This window comes from Liolophura sinensis, chromosome 6, assembly GCF_032854445.1.
Source record: "Liolophura sinensis isolate JHLJ2023 chromosome 6, CUHK_Ljap_v2, whole genome shotgun sequence".
Taxonomy (NCBI): Eukaryota; Metazoa; Mollusca; class Polyplacophora; order Chitonida; family Chitonidae; genus Liolophura; species Liolophura sinensis.
The window spans coordinates 46307291-46334177 of record NC_088300.1 but is presented as its reverse complement, the minus strand read 5'-3'; the positions used below and the strand labels follow the sequence as shown (position 1 = coordinate 46334177).

The window sequence follows — 26887 nt, the reverse complement described above, 5'->3', positions numbered from 1 at the left end:
TCAGGTTTACTCATTGATAAACATTCAGTATTCAGGACTAACCCTGAGACGTAAACCGGCAGTTGTTGATGGGAGGCCAACACCTGGACTTTACCTAGCAAATAAGATGGTCATTCGGTATTCCAATTGATCACTCGAACGTGTCTTAATGCACAGAATGTTACTCAGGGCAAATAGCTTCACGCCTCCAGGCATGTAGTTGGAAAAAGATGTGATTTTACGTTTAAAATACGCGAAATGGAAATTTTGAAAACGTTTTTTGCCACATGAACCTGGCGACAAAATGAGCTTTATACGGAGAATATCCCCAAGCCAGCAACAAAACGTTCACAACAACAACGTACACCCGGGCGTTTTTCGGAAGATATCTGGGGACCATAAGAAGGAGTCCAAAAAAGCCCACCAGCAGTCCAGTGATGACCGAGTGGCACGGAGCATCTTCGGGGATGTCCCCCTGACGGATTCGGAACGGCGCTTCCTGGCGGCCGCAAGTTGTGGTTACCTGTACGAAGTGCAGCAGTGCATACAAGAGAACGGAAGTCTGAATTTGAACTGTCGGGATTACCTGGGCAGGTCTGCGTTGCAGTTGGCTGTACAGGGCGAGCACTACGACACGCTCCAGTACCTGCTCGATAGATGCAGCTTAGACGTCATTGAGGAAGCTTTATTATATGCAATTAAAACGGAAAGTGTGAAAATTTGTGATATCTTTTTGAATCATGCTATATATTCGGACAGTCGCGCTCGTATGGAGCTGGAGTTCCAACATGGCTTCTACGACCAGGAGGAGAACAGTTCTACCTTTGCGCCAGATATCACCCCTATCGTCCTGGCGTCCCAGTGCAATAATTTTGACATCGTACATATGTTGTTACAGAAAGGGTTCTCTATACAAAAACCTCACAACTATTTCTGTTATTGCACGGAGTGTACCAATCATAAAACCTTTGACAGGTTTGTGCATTCTCGCTCCCGTCTGAACGCCTACAGAGGTTTAGCCAGCACAGCATACATCTCTCTCTCCAGCGATGACCCTATCGTCACTGCCTTTGAACTTAGCCGACAACTTCATAACTTAGCAGAACGAGAAAAAGAATATAAGGTAAGTAACAAAATCCACCCAAAAGATTATTTCGTGTGCTGTAAAAATCTATATATTTATGTTAAAGGAGTTGATATTCAGCTGTACAATTGTTTGCGTTATCACCAGTGTATGGAAACTTTACCAAAATACAAGCCCAAATATAACTACTATGTGTTAAAGTTTATTCCTTGATCTAAGACCTGCACGTTATTAACGAATAAAGAATAATTAATTATGTGTAAAATATTTGTTTTTACTGACATACTGAATAATTTTTTGAAAATGGTATTGTAAAAAAAAAAACAACAACAAAAAACACCCCTTTATTTCAGTCCACATGATTCATAACATCATCACGTACCACAGTTGGTTGCCATTTTTTTTTCTATTAAATAACCAGGCAAATACGCGACATTTACACTTCAACGAAATATCATGGTTTTTAAGTTTTTGGCAGGAGGTTGTGTGGCAGGGAATGCAGCATCATATCCTAGCATAGCGTTAGTCTCTATATCTGTGTGTTCATGGAGAAAATGGGAAACTTTAACTATCATAATTATTCTAAGATTAAACTAATTATTTAGCACATTTTTCACATTAAGTGGGGTATATATTTATTACATTAGTATTTTACGCCGTTCTCAAGAGAATTTCACTTAGACGATGTCGGTCAGTACTGTAGTGGGAGGAGACCGAGCAAAGTTAGGAGGAAATCGCAGGTTGTAGGCAGCCCTTCCACGTACAACCTGAGATGAACTCCCAGTGATTGCACTGGTGAGAGGCTCCGGAGTCACTATACTGCGCCAACAAGCTGACCACTCGGCCATTTAGTATATCACAGCCTGTATCATACACAGTTATATCTAGTTCTATTAAGAAAGACAGTGTTGATAGAGCTTCTTATGAAATGTAGAATTTCCACCCAGCAATTGAAGTTAAGTAGAAATTTCTATATAAACACTCGCGACATTACACGCCCGGCCATTGAATCTCAGCTTTTTGGGAATCACGTCTGATGGTAACTGCACTTCAGCAATTTGAAAAGGTAAAGGATTCTTGACAACCACCTACACTGACTTAAGAGGACTATGTTAGATAATAGGCCTAGGTCAGTTGCACTATCCTACATGTAAATTAAAGCATTACATCTTTTTCCGGTAGTCCGCCCTATTTTTATACGAATTATTTACTAAATATAAAAACAAGGAAAACTGACCGATTTGCCGTCTCAAATTGCTTCGCATCAGCATTTAAAAAATGTACCCCACTATCAACAACACCATGTCCAACAACAAACGCAACATCAACAAGTCTCTTCTTATCCTGTGTTACACTAAATATAAAAACTGACCCAAAATGGGCAGTTGGCAGAATCTAACAGTAATTCCGCCTATGACCAGTGAATGTATTCCATTCTTTAGCACTGAAATCGCATAACAAATGTGTCGATCTTCTAGTATTTTCACTTCATGGGCAGTGAATGAATTCCAGTTTTAGCACTGAAGTCATATAACAAATGCGTCTATCCTCATAGTATTTTCACCTTATAGACTGTAAATGTATTCCATTCTTTAACATTGAAATCATATAGCAAAAGTGTCCATCTTATAGTATTTTCACATTATGGACTTTGAATGCATTGCCTTCTTTAAGACTGGAATAATATAATAAATGACCACGTTAGGGGAGTTTCTGATGAGTAAACTGAAAGTTATAAATGAAACAGTCATCACAGGAAAAGACAACAACACACTGTCTTATATGGAAAATGCTTGCGCTACAAATATTCCTATAAAATTCTTGGAAAGCTATGGGAGCAGCCATTGATTGAGTAGATTGTCACATTTATGCCGGAACTATCGGACTAATGTTCAGGGTAGATCAACCTTCTTGAGCCAATTGTACGAAAGACAAACGATTGTAGCAATATGACTTGCTCAAAATTCGACATACAACAAAGAATTGTCTGTGAGTGGCTCGGCTACACGATCCCGTTTGGTTTCAATCCAGTTCTATTTCCGAGACACTGGCACCCACTGTCCTCCAGGCCTTGATGCCAGTCCGCGGCCGGCGGCGCCTTCAAGATAGTTTAGGTGGTTGTTACCTTAAGCTCACTGGGCGTCTCTTCCTATGCGTTATAAAACTATACACATGGCTGTCAATCTGTGAGAAGTACATCATTCACCTACCAAAGGTGTTCAATTTTTCTTTTCAATCCCATTCCTAGTCTTCTTCGGTATTTCCAATAGTAAAAAGCAAATGTATGGCGACGGGGTAAAACGTCCATGATAAGAGGAATGTGTGGTGAGGGTAGACCATTGATGTTAAGGGGAATGTATGGTGAGGTAGGACGTTGGTGATAAGAGGAATGTGTGGTGAGGATAGAACGTTGACGATAAGAGGAATGTATGGTTAGGTAGAACGTTGATGATAAGAGGAATGTATGGTGAGGGTAGGACGTTGATGATAAGGGGAATGTATGGTGAGGGTAGGACGTTGATGATAAGGGGAATGTATGGTGAGGGTAGGACGTTGATGATAAGGGGAATGTATGGTGAAGGTAGGACGTTGATGATAAGAAGAATGTGTGGTGAGAGTAGGACGTTGATGATAAGAAGAATGTATGGTGAAGGTAGGACGTTGATGATAAGAGGAATGTGTGGTGAGGGTAGGACGTTGATGATAAGGGGAATGTATGGTGAGGGTAGGACGTTGATGATATGGGGAATGTATGGTGAAGGTAGGACGTTGATGATAAGAAGAATGTATGGTGAGGGTAGGACGTTGATGATATGGGAAATGTATGGTGAAGGTAGGACGTTGATGATAAGAGGAATGTATGGTGAAGGTAGGACGTTGATGATAAGAGGAATGTGTGGTGAGGGTAGGACGTTGATGATAAGAGGAATGTGCGGTGAGGGTAGAACGTTGATGATAAGAGGAATGTGTGGTGAGGTTAGAGCATTGATGATAAACAGAATGCATTGTGAAGTTAGAACGTTGATGATAAGAGGAATGTATGGTAAGGGTAGGACGTTGATGATAAGAGGAATGTGTGGTGAGGGTAGGACGTTGATGATAAGAGGAATGTGTGGTGAGGGTGGGGCATTGATGATAAAAGGAATGTATGGCGAGGTTAGAGCATTGATGATAAACGGAATGCATTGTGAGGGTAGAACGTTGATGATAAGAGGAATGTATGGTGAGAATAGAATGTCCATGAAAAGAAAAATGTATGGTGAGGACAGAACGTTGATGTACATGTACATATGTGGGATAGAGGGGAGTGCAGAAATATGAGATGGGGAATGTATGGTGAGGACAGAACGCTGATGTACATGTACATATGTGGGATAGGGGGAAGTGCAGAAATATGAGATGGGGAATGTATGGTGACGTTAGAACGTTGAGTTGTATACATGGGAGAGGATAATTGTATGATGAGAGTAAATTTTTGATGTACTTGTCTGGGATAGGAGGAATGTGTGGCTAAGGTACTGAACGTTGTTGAACTGATTATCAGGAGAAAGTCACCGCCCATTGCGATGTTTGTATACCTGACAAACCTCCTGACTCGAAGCCGCTGCCGTAGCAATTGGGGGTGGATTTCCGGCAAGTATATTTGCTCCGTCAGAGAGGGCCACTGGGATTAAGATCGGACTGAATGATTGAATTACGAAACAGTTAATTCTTTTTCATGTCATAGTAAGAACATGAATGTAAAACAAAAATAAACACACATATTTGACACCTGGTCACGTAACACAAATGTCAAAAAAAAACCCCAGTGTCATGGCAGTCAGAATTAAGATCGGAGGTGCAAAGTTCTTAGGATAAGATCTATTCTCCGGCAGCTAATGACAATCTCATTCGCCATCCACAAAGGATCTCTTTAACTCTTGAAAACCTGACACCATATTATTTTATCATCACAAGTACCTTTTTTGATCTCATTTCAGCCTTAGTTTCTGTTGTCATGGTGTCAAACTGTAAGCTAATCGGTATGTAAAGTGTCTGTACTCCATTCCCATCGCTCTCAGCTATTTTTACTACAGAATAATGCTGCAAAGTGAGCCACTCTTTGAGCAAAATTGGCCATCATCATGTTTCCATATCTAAGAAGATGCTGAGGATCGAATTGACGTTATTTTCAGTCACTCCTTGAGATGACTGATACAGGAGAAACTCTGACACTTGCTCCACATAGCACACGGGTATCCCGGAGAACGGGTACCTTAACTTCCATGTCGGAGCAATCCCTAAAGTACTGGTTGCCATAGTTGTTAAGAGCACATAAAGAGACGCCAGGTCCTGTTAGTTGATTCTTTGCTTACCCCGCGCATACTGGGCTGTCACGAGTCAGACAATAGGGGTAAATATATCCTTACGAATATACGGAAACTTGTATAATGTGAAAAGTTATACGTTAGCATGCATTTGCATGATCTTCCTGGTATCATCTGTCCAGTAATGTATGTTATGTGACCAAACATTATCCCGTTCAGACTTGTGGCAAAAGTGCTCTACATTCAAAGAAATCTGAGGGAATGCCTTTGAATTTCTGGGTCTCGGAAAATTTACATTGCACATGTGTAAATTTATTTTTTACATGGCTTATGTGTCTTATGTGCTATGTATAATATATGTATGTTGTATAAGTCTACATTGGTGCATAAACATATTTTTCTGTAGAGTTTCATTTCGCGGCCGATCGTGTCAGGTGAACAAGATTACCATGTGTAATGCCTGTTTCCCGGAATTCCTTTGCAAAACTTGAAAACCTAATTACAATTCTCAACTTATTGTGTAAAGTGTTGCAGTTTTGTGTAAACATTAAACTCGTTGGGTGTCTACTGAATTTGAATTTGATTCAAAATAATCTATAACTAGATATTTAGAATCGGTCACTGGTCCGTTATCAACAGCACAGCTTGGCTTAAGGAGGTCTTCCTACCCGCTTTCCCAATCTAATGTCCCAATCGAGATAGACAAATCCCGTATATTTAACTGACGAATTTTGTGTCTTGGAGGGAAAGGTTTCGCGGAATGTCATAAAAATGGGTAAATGAATTTGGATGCCGGAATGCCTGGCACCAGACTGTATGGCTCGACTGCTACTGGTTTTGACGGAACCTTGTGAAGTTGTGCTCTATACGGAATTTTTATCAGAGCAATTAGCCACTGATCTAATAATTTCGCACCTTAAACATCCAAAAATGTTAGATCATATGCGATGAGATGGAAAATCTTGTGTAAGTGATCAATTACTTTACTCATTAACAATACGGACAGCTTAAGTAATGAAATACAGCACACGTTCCATGTTCCTTAACGGCCATAAATTGTGAAGTTATTGATTTGAATACAGCTGTCTGCAACGAGGAAAAGGTGGGGCACAGAAAAAGAACATGGCGTGAGCGAAACAAACTGACTGGTCAAACATTCACAGATGATGCCGGACGAATTGTGCTGTAAATGTTGGGATTCGCTGATGCGCTAATATTCGTTGATGTGTTAATATGTAGATTCTTCTGCTGAAGCCTTTGACTTGTGTTACTTTTTGGCGGGGTTCAAGATGGATGCTTGACGTTACACACAGTTACTCCCGTAAATTGAGGACGTTTCCACCCAGAGACCCCGTCATCAAATCCGTCCACGTTAATCATATCAGCAAGAAGAGTAATTGGTAGGATATTGGAGGAAGCGATTATGAATAACATCCATCACAGCACTGTGTGTGTGTGGGGGGGGGGGGGGGGCTCTCTCACCGCCAGGCATCGTGAACTGCCGAATCGTGAGGTTTGGTGGATTCTGGGAAAACCCAGCCTCGTTCCGGTACTAAGGTTACCTAGTGCGGATATTAGACATTGTCATGTGAACTGTCGGTCTTCATGTGACTAGATGATGGATGTTTCCCGTCAAGTCAGCGGATATCAAATGGACTAACAAGTTGCCCACCGGGGCATATTTATTACACAGGAGCACGTCCGAATAAATGACGTCTACATATCACATAGCTTCTTGGCCGTCAAATCAATTCACTATACTCATTTCAGTAGCGCATACAGGCAGGTTGAAGTTATTGTTATCATTGATGGATTGGCAAAATGATATATTGCTATAACGCAATGTGTGATTAAGTGAGGGCATACGTTTGGTGAAGTCTGTCAGAATCAAGGATAGGTGAATCCCAGTAAAAGCCTGTGAAATGCGAGTGACACTGAGTGACGAAGGCGTGGTATGGCCATAGTACTTAGTTATTACATTTGTGTTTTGTGCTGCACTCCACACTACATGTCTCCCATGAAGGCTGGAGGAAACCTTGTCGAGCAGAGAAGGATACCACAAAAAGGCAGGGAGAAAACGGCGTGGAGAAGGGGAGGAAACAGTTCAGAGGCGGAGAGGGAACTATACAGAGCCCAGGAAGAGTCTGTGTGGAGCCTGGGAGAAACTATTGCTTGCCAATAACTTCATAAACTAGCTAGATCTGGATTCGAGCTCACAATGTTATTGGTAAAAGGGCTATAGTGTTCTAAACTGAGCAACATGTACCACTCTGTTAGCAATGGACATACGACCAAATATAAAACCCCAGCATGGAGAGAAAAAGCAGAGCAACTATGTACCACGTTTCAAACAACAAAGAAAATATTAGGTATTCTCTGGACCAACTTTGAATTGCATCGTAGAAACTATCGTTTATCAAGAACATATCATAAAACTTCTTTAAGAATTAGTTTTCTTAAATCTGTACAAAACGCACAATTCTCTTGTTTGTAAATACAACCAAAACGTACAGGATCTCTAGCATTTTGTGTGTCTAATTTGAGGGCATTGCGAGCATCAAACGTATACAACTGTTTACATTAGCTTTAGACTGACTTTACGACTTCAATTTGAAATCTATTATGTATTTCCAGCCTTGAATGGCGACAAGTTCATGGAACCTTTGCTGTTGACTCGTTTGGTTGTTGCCAGTCCAATTTTGTTTTTCATTGTGCGTGAGTATTGGTGGTAATGTTCGTGACAAGAGTGGATGGGATCGTCCATTGTTGATTGGTGGTCCTTTCCTCTGAGATCAAACCATTGCTATATAAATGCCGAACATGTCTCTTAGATTCAAGGAATCTCGAGCTGTTGTGCCCGCTGTTGTAGTACTCGGTACGAGTGATCATGGTTCATGGGTTATCTATAGCCATTGTATACCAGTGTTGCTGTGAGGCTATATCGCGCATTTGTCTCCCTGATTCGGATGCACTACCATTATACCCACCCAACAACCATATCAGTTTCTTATTAATATATTCAATCCTCAGTGGATAGATGTCTGTGGTATAATATGGACTCCACGTCTGCAAACAGTGATGGCCTAAACGATTATATAATGTGGCATAAATCAGTTCTTGTGACCAGGCAACCCCAGACTCTCTGCACTCAGGACTGTAACCCATATTGTGTCGATCCTTCTAGTTTATTTAATCGCATGCTTTGCGGAATTCCAGGCGAACTTTTTGTTTATTTTTCTTATCAAGTGCGTTCATTTATATTGACAAAGAGAGTACTCTTGAAATTGTAATCCCCATAACTGGACGCTCTGCAGCATTTTCGGAAGAGCTCTTTGTCCATTTTTAATCAACCGTTTTCGCTTATATTGACAGAGAAAGTGTTTTTAGCTATGGTTAATGCAGACAACATGACAGCTGAGGTCATGGATTTCAAAATCTGCACTACCTCGTTCAAATAAATAAAATCACTTCCCTGAGTGTGGTCTAGAAACCTCTGAACCTCTTGTAGAATATAGTGTTTTCTGCACACTGACAGAGACTGAGCACACTGATACTTATAAGCTGTAAAAATGCGACTCAACTGTACAATGATTTATTAAATTTCAATTCAAATCAGAATGAGAGTGTTTTATAAAACATTGGAAACTTTCAATATTTCAATCTTTTGTATTCCACTTAGTATGACGTCTTGCAAATCCACAAAGACCCAAACTTTATACACAAGGCTGTCCTTGTGCTTTCTTTATGGATGAGTGTAACGCCATTTCTATTTTAGTTGTGAATATTAGAGTTAACAAGCTACACACAATCAAATTGGAATGCCGCACCTTTAGACATAGAATGCGTCGATCTGCGCCATATGCTATCCCGTGTACGCCGCTGGTAATTTTTTTATACGGGGTCTACAGGTTTGATAAATTAAAGAAGAAAGCCTGCCAAGCCATGTGCCATCAAGTCAAATCCAATTAGCAGCATTTGTCACAAGGAAGCCATGTTGGTTGGATACACTGTGTCTGACGCTTCTACCACTTCAAGGCTTCCCATGCTATCTTTGTGAACAATGTATAAATATCACAAGGTGTTTCGTGCATGTATGTATTTTTTTCCTTGTTTTGATGTATCATTCTCTTGGATATAATCTGCTTTCGATTGATGGGAATGTAATTTTATTCCACACCGTGCAAGAATCTCAAATGTCAGAAAATAAAAGCAGGTTATAGAACGCGTGACGATCTGGCAGAGAATTATACAACATGTGTTATAAGTGTCATACACCAGGCATGCTGAATTCTTTGTGTCCAAAATGTCAAACATACAAAGCCCTCACATAACTCATAGCACAGGTTAGGTGTCTTCAGTGTGTAAGGTGCAGTGCTCCTAAGCTCGAGATATACGAGGAGAGGGCACAGTATCTGTTTTGAACAAGGAATTTGTAGATTCCCCACTGTTACAGTTTGTGGGGCCTTAGTGACAATATGAGGTTGACGACCCTCGTGTGGCTTTCCATACTTGTCCACCAATATTGTATGCAGTTCTGTATCTCAGACGTGAAAAAGTTCGTCACTAACTGGCCGAACGTCGGCCGTTTATGCAGGGCGCTCCATTTTCTTCCGAAAATAAAACATGAATTCTTCAGTATGACGTTAACTTCCACTTAATCAATCGATTAATCAATGATAATGGCTTCCAGAGGCTGGGGTTTTCTGGACCTCTTAACATCGCATAAGTGAAATGTTCTTGACAACTGAGTTAAACTCGAAGTCGAAGAAATATATTGTTTTCATGGAAGCCGCCACGATACGACTGCTGTGATTTCCTTCATCCGGGGCTGTGTTTAGCCTCACAGTTAACGCCGGTGATGGGAAAATGTATACCTCTTCTCAGTGTAGAGTCTACACACGTTATAAACATAAGAAAGTTAAAATAATACTGAAGTACAAATCGACGTGCCTTTTCATACAAAGCAGCGACGTGGACTGACCATTTTGCATGTGCAGTACTAAATAAATCAATCCTCTATATTCACTAATTCAATATAATTACAGAAGCAATAAATCTCGACGCGGTTTGCTTAATTTGTGTTGAGGTAATGTGGCCTGTGGGTGTTAGCTAACAACGCCTGATCACATCACGTTCTCGTTAAACAAGGGAGCTCTCTTAAGCAGCGTTGATGTCTGGGCTGCGTGATGTTAGCCTCTCCATGCCACAAGCGATCTTTATATCTATAAAAGTCTCAAAATGTTGGCGAATGGAGGTGGTTTCATGCGGATTCTGCCAGGTCATCTCCAGCCCCACACGCTACCGGCCCACCCTGTCCATCCCTTCAACAATTAAGACCGCCGTCATATAAGTAATGTTCTCACGTATACTGTGTTACACAATGATCAGCCCAACAGAAAGCTCTCCACGGAGTTGGGTGAAACCAGCTCTGTCTCTTTTGTATCCAGTGTTAAGTGCTTTTAACTGATATACTAAAAAGGAATCAAAGAAAAAAGCTGTTGGTGATTATAAACCAAGTAGCGTCATGTTATATTTAGTTCATGTCTGTTGTACCGAACAACCTTTGAGTGTGTATATGTGTTTCATTTTATGGGTAATTTGTCTCTCTTAATGATGAAGTAAAGAATAACGTGCATGGGTGTTTTTGTACCATAAATATAAAAACCATGCATACATCTTGTCTGTCATTAGTGGAATGAAGCCATTCTATATGTAAGTAGCGAAAGATGAGAATGGATTGTTCTTGAGTTTGAAGTAAGAAGTAAGGATATTACGTTTTTGCCTCCAGCTGTCTGGGATAAACGCATTAAGCAGATTTTACAGTGAAATCTCTCTGCTGGATACACCGTGTAACCCAAGTCTGGGCAATGGGACTACACCATTTCGTGTCTAACATACCTCGCTACAGCTTATACATGTATACATGTATACAGTATCGGCATCGGCATCGGCATAACAATGGCAGCGGGTCGGGTTTATGACGTAAAGATACCAACCTAGATACGAGTATTTGATACATTTAAGTAGGCCTTCCAAATGATTAAGTCAGGTTATGTTTATACCTCTTCTGTAGCGTGTTTGTTCACAAATAATGTCTAGTCGATAATCTCACAATATAACTTATAGTCTTCGGTAAAATATCTACAGCACAAATATGTTATATGTTCACGAAGTCCAATATGATCACCTGTGTGTAGGCATTGAAAGCGTTGGCAGAAATGTTATACCCAGGCTGAATTTTTCTGATGGAAGCATTTGTGGTGGTCAAATAACTGCTGTTTTCACAAGATTAAATGAGAACATCTGTTTGTTGGGGATAGCAATGTGCCATATTTGTGCATTAAATCAAAACATTTTCATGTAGGCCTACCTGTAGAAATGATTAAAGGAATAATATTTGGAGAATAAATGATGGCATATAAATTGAATATTGTAACAAAAACATAACACCTATGAAGAAACACCCAAAACCACAGACCAAAAAAGAAAAATTAAAGTAACTGTATTATCATATCCGAAAGTTACAGAAACATATGCCAGTAATGACGGACACTGAATTACTTCAGTGGGTATTATTAGTATGCAGATACGTTAACTCTCTGTATTATTGAGTGCTTATGTCAATTTCCCCCAATATTCCAAACATAATGTGTTCTCCCTGATCATTGAGGTCTTAGGTTCAAATCCAGCTCTAGCTGGTTCGGATGTTCCTACAAGCCTGGAATTTTGTCTAGCTCCTGCAGAGGTGCGGTGTTTTCTGTCCGAGTTCTGTCAACTCTGTTATTCTTCGAATAAACTTGACCACTGCAATATATAAGCGAAATATTCCTGAGTATATAGTGCATGTAGAATCACAAAAGTCAGTCAAACGCCATAGTCTTTGTTTCAGAATGAAAATAATAAGGGTTCGTTATTACATATACGCAGATTTGGGTATAACAAGTTTTTAGTTGTAATTACAGCTTAGTTTGTTATTGTCAGAATAGACCTTTCTTACGCTGATATTATTATTTTAGTCAATTATTTATAATCTTTCTGCAGTTGTTTGCAAATAATAATCCCTGATTTTTAATCTCGAAACTTAATATGTCTGCATGTGTGCAAATGGCAAGTGTTTCATCCTCCTAAAGAGGGAATAAGAAAACGGGAACAATTTCTGGTACATATTTATTAGATTGGTGTTTTACGCTGCATTCAAGAATATTTCATTGTACGACGGCGGCCAGCATTATGGTGGGAGGAAACCCGGCAGAGCGCGGGGGAAACCCAAGACTGTTCGGAGGTTGCTGGGAGATTTTCCCACGTATAGCCGGAGAGGAAGCCAGCATGAACTGGACTTGAACTCACAGCGACCGCATTGGTGAGAGGCTCCTGGGTCATTGCCCCGCGCTGGAACGCTAATCATAATTTTTTTATATGTTCGTCTGTGCGAAAGGAAAGAAGTCGTGCAGTGTAAACATATCTTATCTTTGAGGTAACCATATAGGCTCCGGATATGCGAGAAAAATGAAGAAGGACCACATTTGTATATATTTAACATGGATGCCTTTTTACCCTACATACATGTAGTTTAGAATAAATTATTTCGTAGAACTTACAGCACTCTTTTGATTTTATAATAGGATTAAGATAATATCTTTATTATAGCCTCACTATATCACTTGGTAAGAAAGGTCGTGCTTCAAATAGCGTAAATATTGGCTTAAGGTTTGTGATTAAAATCCACAGCGCTAAAACGCCCATGCATATTCCCTGTATTTGTTGTTGGTATTATTATTTGATGAATAAATGCCCGAGGCTGCGAGGGAAAAGGTTAATAAACCTCAAGAATTGGTGCGCAGAGCCATTAGGGAACAGCGTTGAATGTGCCAAGCAAATTCAAATTCCATTCCATTTCCGTTTCAGAGTGAGTACAAGTCTCTGTGCGAGTTGTGTAAGAACTACGCAGTGGAGCTTCTCGAACTGTGTCGGTCGAACGAGGAGGTGTTAGCGGCGCTGCACGGGGGGTCCAACACGCGCGACCTCTCGCGGATTAAACTGGCAATACGCTATGAGCAGAAAAAGGTAAAGATCAGGCGGGACGCTACTGGCACTGAGATAAGCATAAACTAAAAATGACAAAGACGACGGTTACTAACCCCAGATAAAATTATGTATTATGTCATCACACAGTGAAGTACATTTTTCCACACAATGGCGATTCGGGTCCAAGCTGAATTGGCCATTGTTTTCTGGTAATGACCCATACGCTCATATGCTCACAAAATGCCACCGCAAAGGCAGGTCTGAACAATAGATCAATCTCATTAGGTCCGAATTAGTTTAAGCGGAAGGTTTCCCCATATTTTTGTTGTTATTTTCTGAAATAAAACAATACAAATATAGCTTTAAATGCCTTTCTTCATAAAGTAAGTCTGAAAGCCTGAAGATGGCATTATAACTTTGACTAGATTTATCAGAAATGTTTGGAATGAATTCGCCTCCTTTGAAAGCGTTTTCTATCTCTGACATAATGCCCCGCACAAATGTAGGTCTAAAGTCATTTTCCGATGTAAATCCTAGGTTGTCGAGCACAAATCACAACTATGGCACCTATGGTGTATTTTATCGCCTGGAGTCCTTCCTTGATCAGCGGGGTAGTTTATGATTCACACTTCTTCCTTAACTCACCAATGAGTTTTTCGCACACATTTCGATCCTGCCTGACTAAGCCGTATTATACCCCTTGCTGTTGTTGTTGTTGTAGTTTATTGCCCACGCCAGCTGTCAAGAGCACCTCATGTCCATCTGGTATGCTGGAGTGCCGTGGTTCCAGCACCAGGCCTTCCTCCTCAAGCTCTGCCTCCTGCCGCTCGGTATCATGTTTATACCACTCACGGCCATTGTTTATGTTTTCCTTCCATATTCCAAGGTAAGGACAACGTCCAACCCGCATCTGTCTGCTGAAGGATGCGTTACTGAGATAAAATCTCAGATTCACATTCCATCAAGGCTTATGTGAGTTCTTCTCTAAAGGTATCTTCAGCTACGACTTAATACTGTATACGCAATATGCCAATCCCTTACGTTCTCGTTTAACAAATAAGGTGTAAATAACGGCAAATGAAAAATAACTTCAATAAATTTCTGCCTAATTGAAATAATTGATGTATCAACTGTTGTTTTTTTCCCTAGAGAATATTTAAAGTCAAGATGCGTTCATAAAATGCTTTGATGAAATTTATAACTTGTGTTGTTTCAGGTTTATGAAATTGTCTATTCATGAAATTTTTGAATCGTTCATATTGTTTCAGGTTGGTGAAATTTTACGAAGTCCATTTATGAAATTTATGAACTACGTTTGTTCCTACACGGCGTTTTTGTTGTTGTTGTTTGTGGAGACTGCCTCTCAGTCAGAGGATACCAACCAGACCGTCACACCCCGAGGCAAAAGTCTCAATCTTCTCCAGGGTACAGAGGGCATCGTTAATATACTCATCATGCTGTATATAGTAGGTATGTACCATAAACTTCCAGTATCTCGTACATCTCTAACATTTCCATTTTCGATACTTTATTTCTGACAGTAAGAGAGTTTCTCCACATCTTATCTCTTTCCATAAAATTTCAGTTAACTAACCTTATCAAACAGCCAGCACGCCACATATATACAAATGCCCAATCTTGCCTAAAATAAGCCGTTCTTTATAAATAATACTTATGACTTTTCTGATGTTTTAAAATATGTACATTACTACGTTTTAGGCATGTTTTGGGCTGAATGCAAGCAGTTGTTGATTGAGGGTGTGAGGGACTATTTTTCGCAAATCTGGAACTTCATGGATATCGCCATGTTGGCTCTATACACCGCCTCGTTTTCGGTACAAGCCGTCGTCCATTCGAAGGCGTCAGCTTTAAGAGAATTCAACAAATACAATTATGTGACAATGTCGCCAGGTAAGTTTTAATCTACATGTGACCAAAGGGCCAAGTTTTTCTATTTAGTGATAAATAATCAGCAAATGATCGTGTTTGATGGTGGCTTAAACAGTGGTGGGCAATTTCTTACGCTGAGAATGAATTCTTCTAGACATTTCTCATTAAAAGGTTTGGTGTAGTCTTTGACGGCCTCGTTTAAACAAGGGTTGATTTTTGTCTTAAAACAAGCTTTCTGTTTATTACAAATAAGTCCAGAAATAAGAATTTAAACAACCTTTCTACGTTATAGTTTGCATATTTGGAATTTGGGGAAGGTCTATGGGTGTGGAGCCAACTTTGTACATATACTGTGTCTTCTTGTTGGATGACGAGTCCGTGCCGCCAAAGTATCATGCCGAAGACACCATACATAACACCACACCCAATCACATTATACTAACACCGGGGCAACCAGTCATGTTCCTTGCTCTAACCACTAAATGTGATCGCCCAACGAGGCAACAGCAAGTGCCATTTTTAAAGTCTTGGAATAACCCGAATTTAATATAAATGTTTAGAGTTGTCTTTCATGAAAAAACTCAAAATTAGCGTTCAAGGATATGTTCAAGAAAAATACCACAAGTTAAGATGAAGTCTGACTCCAGTCTGAGATCATGTGTCAATATAATTAAAGACGTACAGTATAGATAGTAAGACTAGAGCAGCGACGACAGTGTGATAGTTGGCAAATGGTCACACGTAACCGGTGAAATACAGCCTTTTGTCAATTTACCTCACTCAGGGTTTTATTCTAACTGTTCATGTAAATTCATAAATAGTAGCAATTTACACGTCCCCTTGCACCATGCCTTCAGTAATTGCAACTTATTTGACGTCCAGAATTACTTTAAATGCTGTGTTGTCATCACATCTAACATACAGTCATTTAAAACTGTGCAAAGGGAACAGGCCTCGGGGATGCTCAGTCCCCCAGCAGAATCCTGGTTTATGCAGGAATACAATAAGGCCTTTATGTTAGTATGCCAATACATGCATAATCATATAAGAATTATGTCCAGTGGCAAATTTCATCACACAGAATAGTACAGTTTTATACACTCAGTTAAGCCTGCTGCGGTAAATACAGTTAGCTCTACCATTCCAAGCATTTCAACATGAAAAAGAAACTGGTTATAAAATTCCGAATTTTCTGCCTCGTCTTTTACATCCATAGTTTGAGGCGGTTTCACGATACAATTAAGAGTCTGTAACCATATAAGAGGGAGTTGATTCAATCTGTTAGATTACAGCCAGATTTTTCTAACCTTGGTCAGATTTTTCATCAGAATTATGTTACATCCTAAAATCCTGTTGTGCTGATGTTTTTATTGCATTTTTTTATTCGCTGAACATTATAGATCCACTCGCAAAAAGAATAAGGGCAAAGTAAAACTACATGCATATTCCTAGAGAAATGGCAATTTGCTTCAATCCTCCCATGGCACGGATCGCTCAGCCAACTGTTAGTCAATGCTACGGCTTTTGCGCGGGTCTTGTTAATGTACACATTATGCAAATTGGGTCCTTCAGCTTTGATATCTTTCTCGTTTTTTACGTAAACTCGACAGAATATTACACGCTGAGAATAAATCCTGATGCCTTAGGGCAAAAAAAAAATAAAATAAAAAATAAAAAAACACAAGAAGAAAATCTGAATATGCCCGCAAGTGCCATGAATCAGTCTGTCTAATACTCACATCTGGTGTTACACCGTGGTTATTTCCCGGAATACCAATCAATAGATTGTATAGAATAACTTCTATATTCAGTACACACGTCTAAATACATCCACAACACACGCTGGCACGTCTCAGAGCATTTATGATTGCATCTTTCTATGCAGATGGTGTAAGTGACATAATTATGGTGTATTTTTAATCTCCATGGATGTTAGGATGTGTGCTTATTTGAATCGGGTGCTAATCACTATTGAGCTACGGCGACGAGTGCAAACAGTATCGATCTCTCACGGTTACCTAGTCAAACAGTAGGCCCGCACTTGCGGCACGAGTCTGGCCAAGGCGCAGGCGAGGCGACGGGAGGACACAAATATTTACGAAGTTTCCAGCTAATATAGCCAGGTCCAGATCCAGATCCGAAAACCACACCACCCAGGAGACGCTTTAACGACAGTTTTGACGATCATCACTCTGATCATTAGAGACCTTATCCCTGACCTCATTTCCGTTATGTTCACAGCTAGACCTGTAAGACAAAGGGCGGAATCTCGGGACCGAACAGGGCTTACCATTCATCGACATTAGTATATATATGACAGTTTGCGACATAGTTGCTAATTTTGACATGGTACAATGAACATTTCTCAGGTTTCTTTCATTGTCAAGCCTTGTGATATTTATTCTTGGGCTGCATGTAACTGACGAGGCACTTTGCTATAATTCCCCTTCTCCACACCCCTCCCCCGGATATAGTAATCAAGCATGTTTCTTTGGGGGATAAATGTGTGCATTCCTCTCCGCTTCTTAGATCGTGTGATCCCCCTCCCCCTCCCCAACACCCCCAACATTTAGAGCATAACTGTTTCCCCCACTCTAAGGTTGTGTCGGTTTCCCTCCACTTTAAGGGTGTGTCGGTTTCCTTCCACTTAAGGTGCATTATTAACTTTCCTCCACTTGAAGGTGTTTCAGTTTCCCACCGCTTAGAAGGCGTGCGATTTTCCTTCCAAGGTGTTTGAGTTTCCCTCCACACTGAGAATGTGTCGGTTTCCCTCCACTTAGACGGCGTATTGTTTTCTTTCCGCACAAGGCGTGTTATTTATCCTCCACATTGAGTGGTTGTCATTTTTCCCTCCACTTTAAGGCCTTTGAGTTTCCCTTCACTTTGATTTTCCCACCTAATTGATGGTCTGTCAGTTTTCCCTTCACTTTGAGTTTCCCTCCTCATTGGCAGCTTGTCTGTTTTCAGTTCACTTTGAGTTTCCCTCCTCATTGACAGCCTGTCTGTTTTCCCTTAACTCTGAGTTTCCCTCCTCATTGACAGCCTGTCTGTTTTCCCTTAACTTTGAGTTTCCCTCCTCATTGACAGCCTGTCAGTTTTCCCTTAACTTTAAGTTTCCCTCCTCATTGACAGCCTGTCTGTTTTCAATTCACTTTGAGTTTCCCTCCTCATTGACAGCCTGTCTGTTTTCCCTTTACTTTGAGTTTCCCTCCTCATTGACAGCCTGTCAGTTTTCCCTTAACTTTAAGTTTCCCTCCTCATTGACAGCCTGTCAGTTTTCTATTCACTTTGAGTTTCCCTCTTAATTGATGGCCTGTAAGTTTTCCCTCCACATTGAGGCTGAAAAAAACTTTCCCTCCTAATTGGCGGCCTGTCAGTTTTCCCTCCACTTTGAATTTACTTCCTAATTCATGGTCTGTCAGTTTTCCCTCTGCTGTGAAGACGTATTAATTTCCCTCCACTGCGAAGGCGTGTAAGCGCCCGTCCAATCTGACGGTATGTCGGTTTCCCCCCAGCTTGAGCCACTGTCTTGGTAACCATGAAGAACTTTCTGATTTTAAATAATATGCAAACCTGATCATAAAGATTCTTTAAGGTTTGATGCCCGGTGTCACATTGGTACAGGCCAGTTTTTCTGCCAAAATGTTCATGATGCTGCCACGCCAGAGACACCGGTCATGACATCACATCCGGTCAACCTGTGCTAACGTTAGTCTACCCCTAATCATACTGAAAAGATCAACACAGATTTGACAGTCTTCGTTCTTACCCTAGTCAGAAAAGAAACATACAACCCTTATGATAACGAGGCGAACGTCCTAAAACCTCGGCCACTGACTTGTTCTATTCGTCAAACGAAAATAAGAACTACAAATGCCACAATGGGAAAGTTTTGTTTCATTTTTGTTTCGTCTTTAACTAAAGCATTCGGATTTAGCTCTACCAGATTTAAGCGTTTAACGTGAGGCAAACCTTAATATTAATACAAAAACAAGTTAATAAAAACGTTTACGGCTTTACTCCACTTACAATAATTAACCTGGCTGTTAAGGCAACTACGATTTCAGCTATACTTTCCCGTGTCACAGCAAAACAAAACGTCTCTTGTTTAAAGGTCTTAGTTGTGTTTCGTTGTTACTTTTAAATCACGTACAATCACTTAGCCATCGATCGCCCAGCGTCTTGCGGGATTCAAGAAATTGCTTAACCAGGCATTCTGGTTGCTTGCCAAAACGTCCATTAAAGTGCTGCGCATTAAGTGAAAGCCCGTCGTGATCTTGTGACAACTCACCAAGATTTCACCTTTTTCAGACACTAGTGCAATAAGACTTTGCTGTTTAAGTTTTTCCAGTGTTGGTTCAAAAATTACATAGTCCCCAACCACGCAAGAGCTTTGCAAAATCTAAGGTTCGAATCCAGTCCACGATTGTAGCACAGTCAATTTTCGTCAAGTTTGTCAGGCGTGCCTAAGTGCTTTTATTGTAGGTCAACTTCTTTGGCTCCACGCACCCATTAATCTGATCATATATATACATGTATATTTGTTTATTTATTTGTTGCTTAACACGGTACTTAATTATATTTGATGGCGAACTATTTTGTGGGTAGACGAAAATGGGTCCTGGGGGTAAAACGTGCGCCTTTGCCATGTAAAATACGGCGAGTTTTTTTCACGCCAAAGTGGTAGAAGACAAATGGTCTTCAACAAACGTTACACTGTGCAAAGGCTACCGTGAACGACTTCGACAGCTTATCGTTACCACGGCTCGACGTACAATGAGAGCGGGAAAATCTCTGCCCAAGGCTGGGATTGAACCTGTATCTCGTGTGCCTTGTGGTTAAGTGTTCGGCACCTTCCTCACTAAGCCACCTAACGCTCACCGCAGTCTTCATGAAATATTTATGATTACAGTTTGTTAATCCCCAATCAAATAAATAATTAATATCTTATGCAACATCTATTGACTGTCTGTGTTGTAGGTGGAGTGTTCAACCCGCAGATATTAGCAAAGGTTTGTTTCTCCGTGGCCAATGTTCTCAGCTTCGCCAGGATAGCCTACATATTACCGGCCAGTGAGATGTTCGGTCAGCTTCAGATATCCTACGGCAGGATGCTGCAGGATGTCGGCAAGTTCATCTTCATCTACGTCACCGTGCTCATCGCCTTCGTCTGTGGCCTCTCCAGCCTTTACAGTCTCAACAACAGCCAACACTTCAACAAGTAACACATATTTTTGTTGATCCCCTATTCTTTACAACTTTGACAAGAGCAAACACAAAGTACGTAATACTAGATCGTCCAGTGTATAGAGTCTTTAATAGGTAACACATATGTTTGTGGATTCTTCAGTCTTCCTTGTTTTGACAACAGCAAAGACTTCAAAAGATATCACATAATACTAGTCTGTCCAGTCTACAGGGCCCAGTTGTTCAAAACTGGTGTAAAACTTAATACCAGATTTAACTTTAAGCCAAGTCTTGAATTTTGTACTTACCCCAAAAATAACTGCGTAACAGTACATTAAATATGAGCTAAAACTGCTATCTATTCTTTCTAACAACGCACACTCCAAATTGTCTCCTCTATTCTATGTCAGTAACAAAGAACACTCCTAAAGGAATCACACATATATGATTTGTAAAGAGGTTGCCGAGCTGAGTCGGTCGTTCTGTGGTCATGTTCATGCCCTACACAAAGGACACATATAAAAATTGCCTCGCCATTACAGTTACAACTGTATGTTGGTTTTCATCGTGACGTTTATGACTCCTCACTGCCACGATATTAAGAGGCCGTCGACAAGAGCGTATTGCCATGAGACCGGTTCAAACTGCCAGTATTTATAAGTGGCGGAACTATTTGTTACCTTCTGGTCGCGCTGACACCGCGTCATTGAGGCTTTTGTAGAGACCAATCAATCCGTGTAAAACTTCCCCTCGCCGATTTACCACTCGCCTAAGTCGACAAAGTGCACATAAAACTTTTTTTTCTATACACCCATGGAGAAATGATTGTGTGAAGGGAAGCACTTCTCCTCACAAAGGTGGATCAGAGAAACAAATTACACATTGCATAACATTTAATGAATTGTTTCCCATCGCAGACACGTAATTAATAGTTTCTTAAAAGAAAAAAAATATATATTGTAGAATACATTAAAGCTATCCCTGAATTCTCCAACCATGGTTACATGTTGCCACGAACCCAGCAAGGCCATTGTACAAATATAATTTATAACCGCAGTGATGAAACCCGTTCGAGTATATCGGAAGAAGTCTGTTTTGTGATGTTAGTGGGCATGCATAGTTGAAGATAACTGGTACAGGCGCCAAAACAAAATTTACATTTAATACCTGTATTTATAAACAATAAAACAGGTTACTTTTCCGAGGATGAGTCACCCGCTTTCAGTCCTTGGGAGGCCTTGCGTGCAATAAGTGGGAGACGTTCTCTATTGAGTCCTCCAACATGGAGTGTGTATCTGTACATATCTGTATATATGTGGAAAATTTCATCCGTAACTTGTCAAAGGTCGGATTCCTCAACTAATAAAACATACCTCCATGGTATCAGAGAAAAAGCCTTGAGTGTGGCTTTAAGCAACAGTCAAATTGACGCATAAATAAAAATTAAGCATGATGCACGTTATGAAAATGTGTTATATTAACTCGGTGTGTTGCTGTCTTGCAGTATAATATCGACTACGGGTACTTTGTTCTGGGCGACGTTTGGTATGGGCAATTCAAAAGCGCCGGACCTGGAGAGGAGTACGGTGGAGTCTATACCAGACGCTGACCATGATGTCATCGTGTCGGTCGGCTATCTCCTCTACGGTGTCTACATTCTAGGAGCTGTCGTTGTCCTCATTAACATGCTGATCGCCATGATGAGCAACACCTTCCAGGAGATACAGGTGGGAAGCACAAACCACAACTGCCGTGCCGAATAAGTGAGAATGGCCAGAAATCGATTTAACCAAGTTCAAGGGTTATTTATTGGCAGATATCTTGTTCCACGATCACGCAACTGTCTTAGACTTAAATCAGACGTGGTTTTAAAACAGTTCACTGTGCTAAAATAGCGACAAACAACCAGTGGAACTGAAAGGTGGTCACTATTGAAGTAAAACAACGTTTACAGTCGACAAACCACAGAGCAACAATGTTCTGACCACAATAAATCGTTGCAATTCACAAATGCTACTTTTGTCCCAATAAGTGTATAGCCTGGACTACGCAAAGAAAAAAATCCACCAAGATATGTATTTTGCGTTTTCAATGTATGTGTTAATATTCTAGCCTTTCAGTTATCTGCCATGCTCCAGAGTGATCGAACATAATTCCTGCCAGGCATATATATATATAGTTTGAAGGTAGATTTTAGAACTGAGTATGCACTGAGTAACATGAGCTGATTTCCTGTTCTCACCTCCATTGATATGTTTGGCAAAATATTTAGAATGCAGAGTAATTTAGAAAATCGCGCGTTAAGTTGCTCTCTCCCAAAATTGTTGGGTTGGACTTATTTCGACTTCAGTTAATTTGTGCCATACAAAGATTTACGGCTGTTCGTGAACAGTTTGACCAATCTGTAAAATACGTGGCAATTCCTCCTGCCAACACATCAAAGCCATTCCGCCCTTCGCCTTAAAGCTTGCCTCTCCTTCCTTTCAGGATGATGAAGACGTGGAGTGGAAATTTGCCAGAGCAAAGTTATGGATTTCCTTTGTGGAGGAAGGTTCTACACTACCCATTCCTTTCAATATCATCCCGACGCCCAAGTCTTTGGCCAGACTGGTCATGGAGATCAAACAGTGTTGCTGGAAGCGATTGGTGAGAACTCACATTCTGTATCTCTCATACCATTTTCTCCTAATCCCCTAGAAACCAGATAAGTAAATGGAAAACCAAAACCATTTGTGAGTCAAGTGACTGGTATTTTGTAAGCCTATACCTGTTACTATGTATGTATACAACGTGCACTTATATCCAGGTCGTTCCACTTTAAAGGGTATGGTGTCTTCAAACCTCCTTGCTTCTGGTATTCACCACACAGACTGTCAACTATCTGAATTGCATACAGCTTTATAACATCACTAGATGGGAACAGATTATTCGGAAATCCATCATTTTGAGTGTGTTTTCAAAATGTAAGGTTAGTCTGCGGGTTCCTAAAATCGGTTCTTGCTTTCCCTGTTATCGAGGCGTTGGTTGCAAAAATGTGGTGTACGGCGCTGTCTTCAATACATGGATATTCTTGATTTTAGCGAGACAACAATCAAATAAATGACGAAATACATCAAATCCATTTAGCACATTGCTCATCGTTATGAAATGTATCTATATATATCATATATGCGATGATTGTAGCCATGCTGATCGTAGTGCTGAAATAGCAATTGAGAAAGGGTTCGTGTTCTGTGATAAGACGATACCAAATCATGCACAATGACAAGACGTCATACCAGGATTCGTCATAAAGCAAACTGGTTTCATCGATCTGCAAATACATCTTGTATTTTGTATTGGGGTTAATCTCCGATCTGTCTTATCGTCATGCATTGGCACTGACAAATTTTGATCAAATGACGCATGACCCATATAGTTTCAGTTACTGTAGGATGATACAATCCCCATTCACCACAAATCAACTCTTATCTTTTAAACAACCGTATTCTACCTTACTTCGCTTGAATCTGTGTTCCAATCCAGTTTTGTAATTTATCTTAACGCCATAATGTATCAAACCAGGGCACGGAAGCTTTATTGGACGTGCGTAAATATTGTTCATTGAGTTTAGGTTATCCTCTTCATGTAGATTAAATATTCTTGAGCTTGGCATATAAAAATCAACCAAATAAATAGGTATAGTAAAGTCCTGTGATCTAATTTACAGAGCCGTGGAGACGACTCTCAGGGAAGAGGACAGGGTGTCAACATGGACTACAAGGTAGGCATCTAGTATCTGTACTACATCTACAGACGGTATGTCTCCGTGGGTGGTTAGCACACAAGCGCGACGCAATGACCCAGTAGCCTTTCACCAATGCGGTCACTGTGAGTTTAAGTCCAGCTCATGCTGGCTTGCTCTCCTGCCGTACGTCGGAAGGTCTGCAGCAACCTGCTGATGGTCGTGGGTTTCCCCCGGGCTTCGCTCGGTTTCCTCCCATCACTGGGCTTCCCGCCATCGTATAAGTGAAATACTAGTATTCTCAAGTTCGACGTAAAACACCAATCGAATAAGTAAATAAATATATAAATAAATACTACATCTAGAGTACTTGTTACTTTGTCTGATGTCAACCAGGTCGAGGACCACATTACCGTATGTCTGCCTCTGACTATCGGATGAAACGCCACTCCTATTGTTGAGATTGTCCCCATCTTCACCCCTCATGCGGTGTTCATATATCTCTTTTACACAGGCACTTTGGTTTCCTCCGCCCAATCGTTACCTTCAATAAATAAAATAAATGGATTTTGTCAAGATCACATTAAAATCGGCTAAACCTGGTAGCTTTTATTTTAAATTAAAATTTTACAGTATACATATCTTCATTAACTAGAGGTATTTCAGTTATAAGGCTTGGCATATAAATTCTTTTCGTTTGTACTCTTCTGTGTTAACAGGCCATCATGCACAGGGTTGTCCTGAGGTACATTCACAAAATGAAGTTCGACAAGAAAGGAGACCCAGCTAAAGATGGTACTTATTAACCACATAGTGAACATATACTAGTAGTTCCCCTATGGTCAGATTTGTAAATGCCACAAATCTGACCATATGTTATATATCGTGTTCCCCGTTATAAATATCACAAATCGGACCTTATATTACAACATGCAAACAATCATTCCTATAAATGTCACAAATCTGATCTTATGTTACAACATGCAAACTTTTAACTTTTAAACTTTTAAAAAATTCCAATATTTAAAAGTTTTCTTAGAACTGTGCCTTCATTTGTTGCTTACTTGCAGAACTATCAGAGGCCAGGGATGACATACTGACACAAGTGTGTAACGTCCACGCCAAGCTGTCGGAAAGATTAGGTCGCATTGAAAGGGATATACGGTACCTAGAAACAGCGGTGACCGGTGACAAGCTCTTCGCGCACAGGAATTCCCCGGGGGTGCGGCGTATGCAGCCTGCAGGGGCTGAAAGCACATCGGCAGGTGGGACCGCCTTCCCCAGAGTGGAGCAGATCTATCGGGCTCCCAGATACGACACCAACCGGTCCCGATGGTCCCAAGACCGCGAGACGCACCACCGGCACGCCAGCGAAAGGGTGCCGCGAACTCAGCCGAACTGGAACACCCAGCATAGGGCGAGCTACACCGCTGGCGGTGCCACCCGAAGGCGCCAGTTCAACTCAATCTACCTGAGAGACTTCCGGCGGCCCGAACGGTCCAGTGTCACCGACCCCACCTCGGAGAGTAACTTCATGGCAGAGGTGCCAGAGCTGGTCCCCAGGACTGAGCCTCTTCAACGAAAAACTTTCCCCTCTAACGAGACATGAGACCACTGAATTAAGTTTAGCGGGTTGGTCTGTTAAGTTTGTGCGCTGCATGGTCACGTCTTCCTCACTGGCCAGTTTTAACCACGTGACCCATACAGGCTGCTACAATGAAGTCCATTCCGACTGATGCAATAAGCCCTAACGCGCACGCGTACGAACTCCTACATTTACCCAATGGGACGTACTGTATGCAATAATACCTGGAGTTCATTTAGGATGCAATAAAATATACTTTCACCGCCTGAAACTGTTTTCTATTTATTTATTTTCTTTTTGTCAAGCTAGAGCATTTAAACACTCCAAATGTGAATGTATAAAAATGAAGTCAACACAGCCGTTTTTTTTATTTGAAGCCAACGAAAACAACAAAAAGGTTGTGTTCTCTTAGTGTTTTCATGGATTCTGTGCACATTGGCGGCGTGAGACTCATGAGACACCAGAAAGTACAGATGAGCGAAAAACTGACAGAGAAATGCCTTATTTTTAAAAACGGTGAAACTTTGTTTTCTACCTTGTTCTTCTTTATTAATACAGAACACATATAGTCTTATATAACCGGACCTGTTGAATTAATACGAAGGGCTGTGGCCGGAGCAGCACATTAGAGGACTTAACCTGCTAACGCTCACCACTTAATAGGTAATAACACAACACCTTGCACCAGGCTATCCATTTGTCACACACAGTGCATGATTCAATTACCGCTTGTTTATGTTAGTGAGACCATAAGCTATTGGTTTCAAACTTAATTCTACATGGTCCAAGTGGGGTCTTTGTAATATGTCACATTATTTGTGATGGTAAAGCAGAGAAGTGTGCTTTCAAACAGCTTGGAACTGACTTTTGTGTGCGGGAAATGACCCTCATTCCACCTGCAATCAACTACATCTGCAAGTTTGAAGTGGCCTTCAAGTTAGTTTTACACGAGCGTAAATTCCCAATGGCTGCGACATCCCGCAAAAAGTTGATGTTCTGCGCCCAGGCCTCTCGTTAAGTGACTAGCCCAAGTTAAAGAATAACATATCATAAGACTGACCAACCCACAAGCAGACAGACAGCGACCTATAGAGTTTCTTACTGTA

The 26887-nt window shown here is 40.8% G+C and overlaps 1 protein-coding gene across 1 annotated transcript; it reads left to right on the top strand.

Annotated features, from left to right (window-relative positions):
* The first annotated feature begins 283 nt into the window (after positions 1 to 283).
* LOC135467264 (short transient receptor potential channel 7-like) lies at positions 284 to 26006 on the top strand. The gene is made up of 11 exons (XM_064745029.1): positions 284 to 1102; positions 13276 to 13434; positions 14117 to 14281; positions 14664 to 14865; positions 15115 to 15306; positions 20266 to 20506; positions 21977 to 22199; positions 22960 to 23118; positions 24182 to 24235; positions 24916 to 24991; positions 25267 to 26006. Exons 1-11 carry the CDS (start codon positions 284 to 286, stop codon positions 25803 to 25805), a joined length of 2829 nt encoding a protein of 942 aa, XP_064601099.1. The 3' UTR covers positions 25806 to 26006.
* Positions 26007 to 26887: the final 881 nt, after the last annotated feature.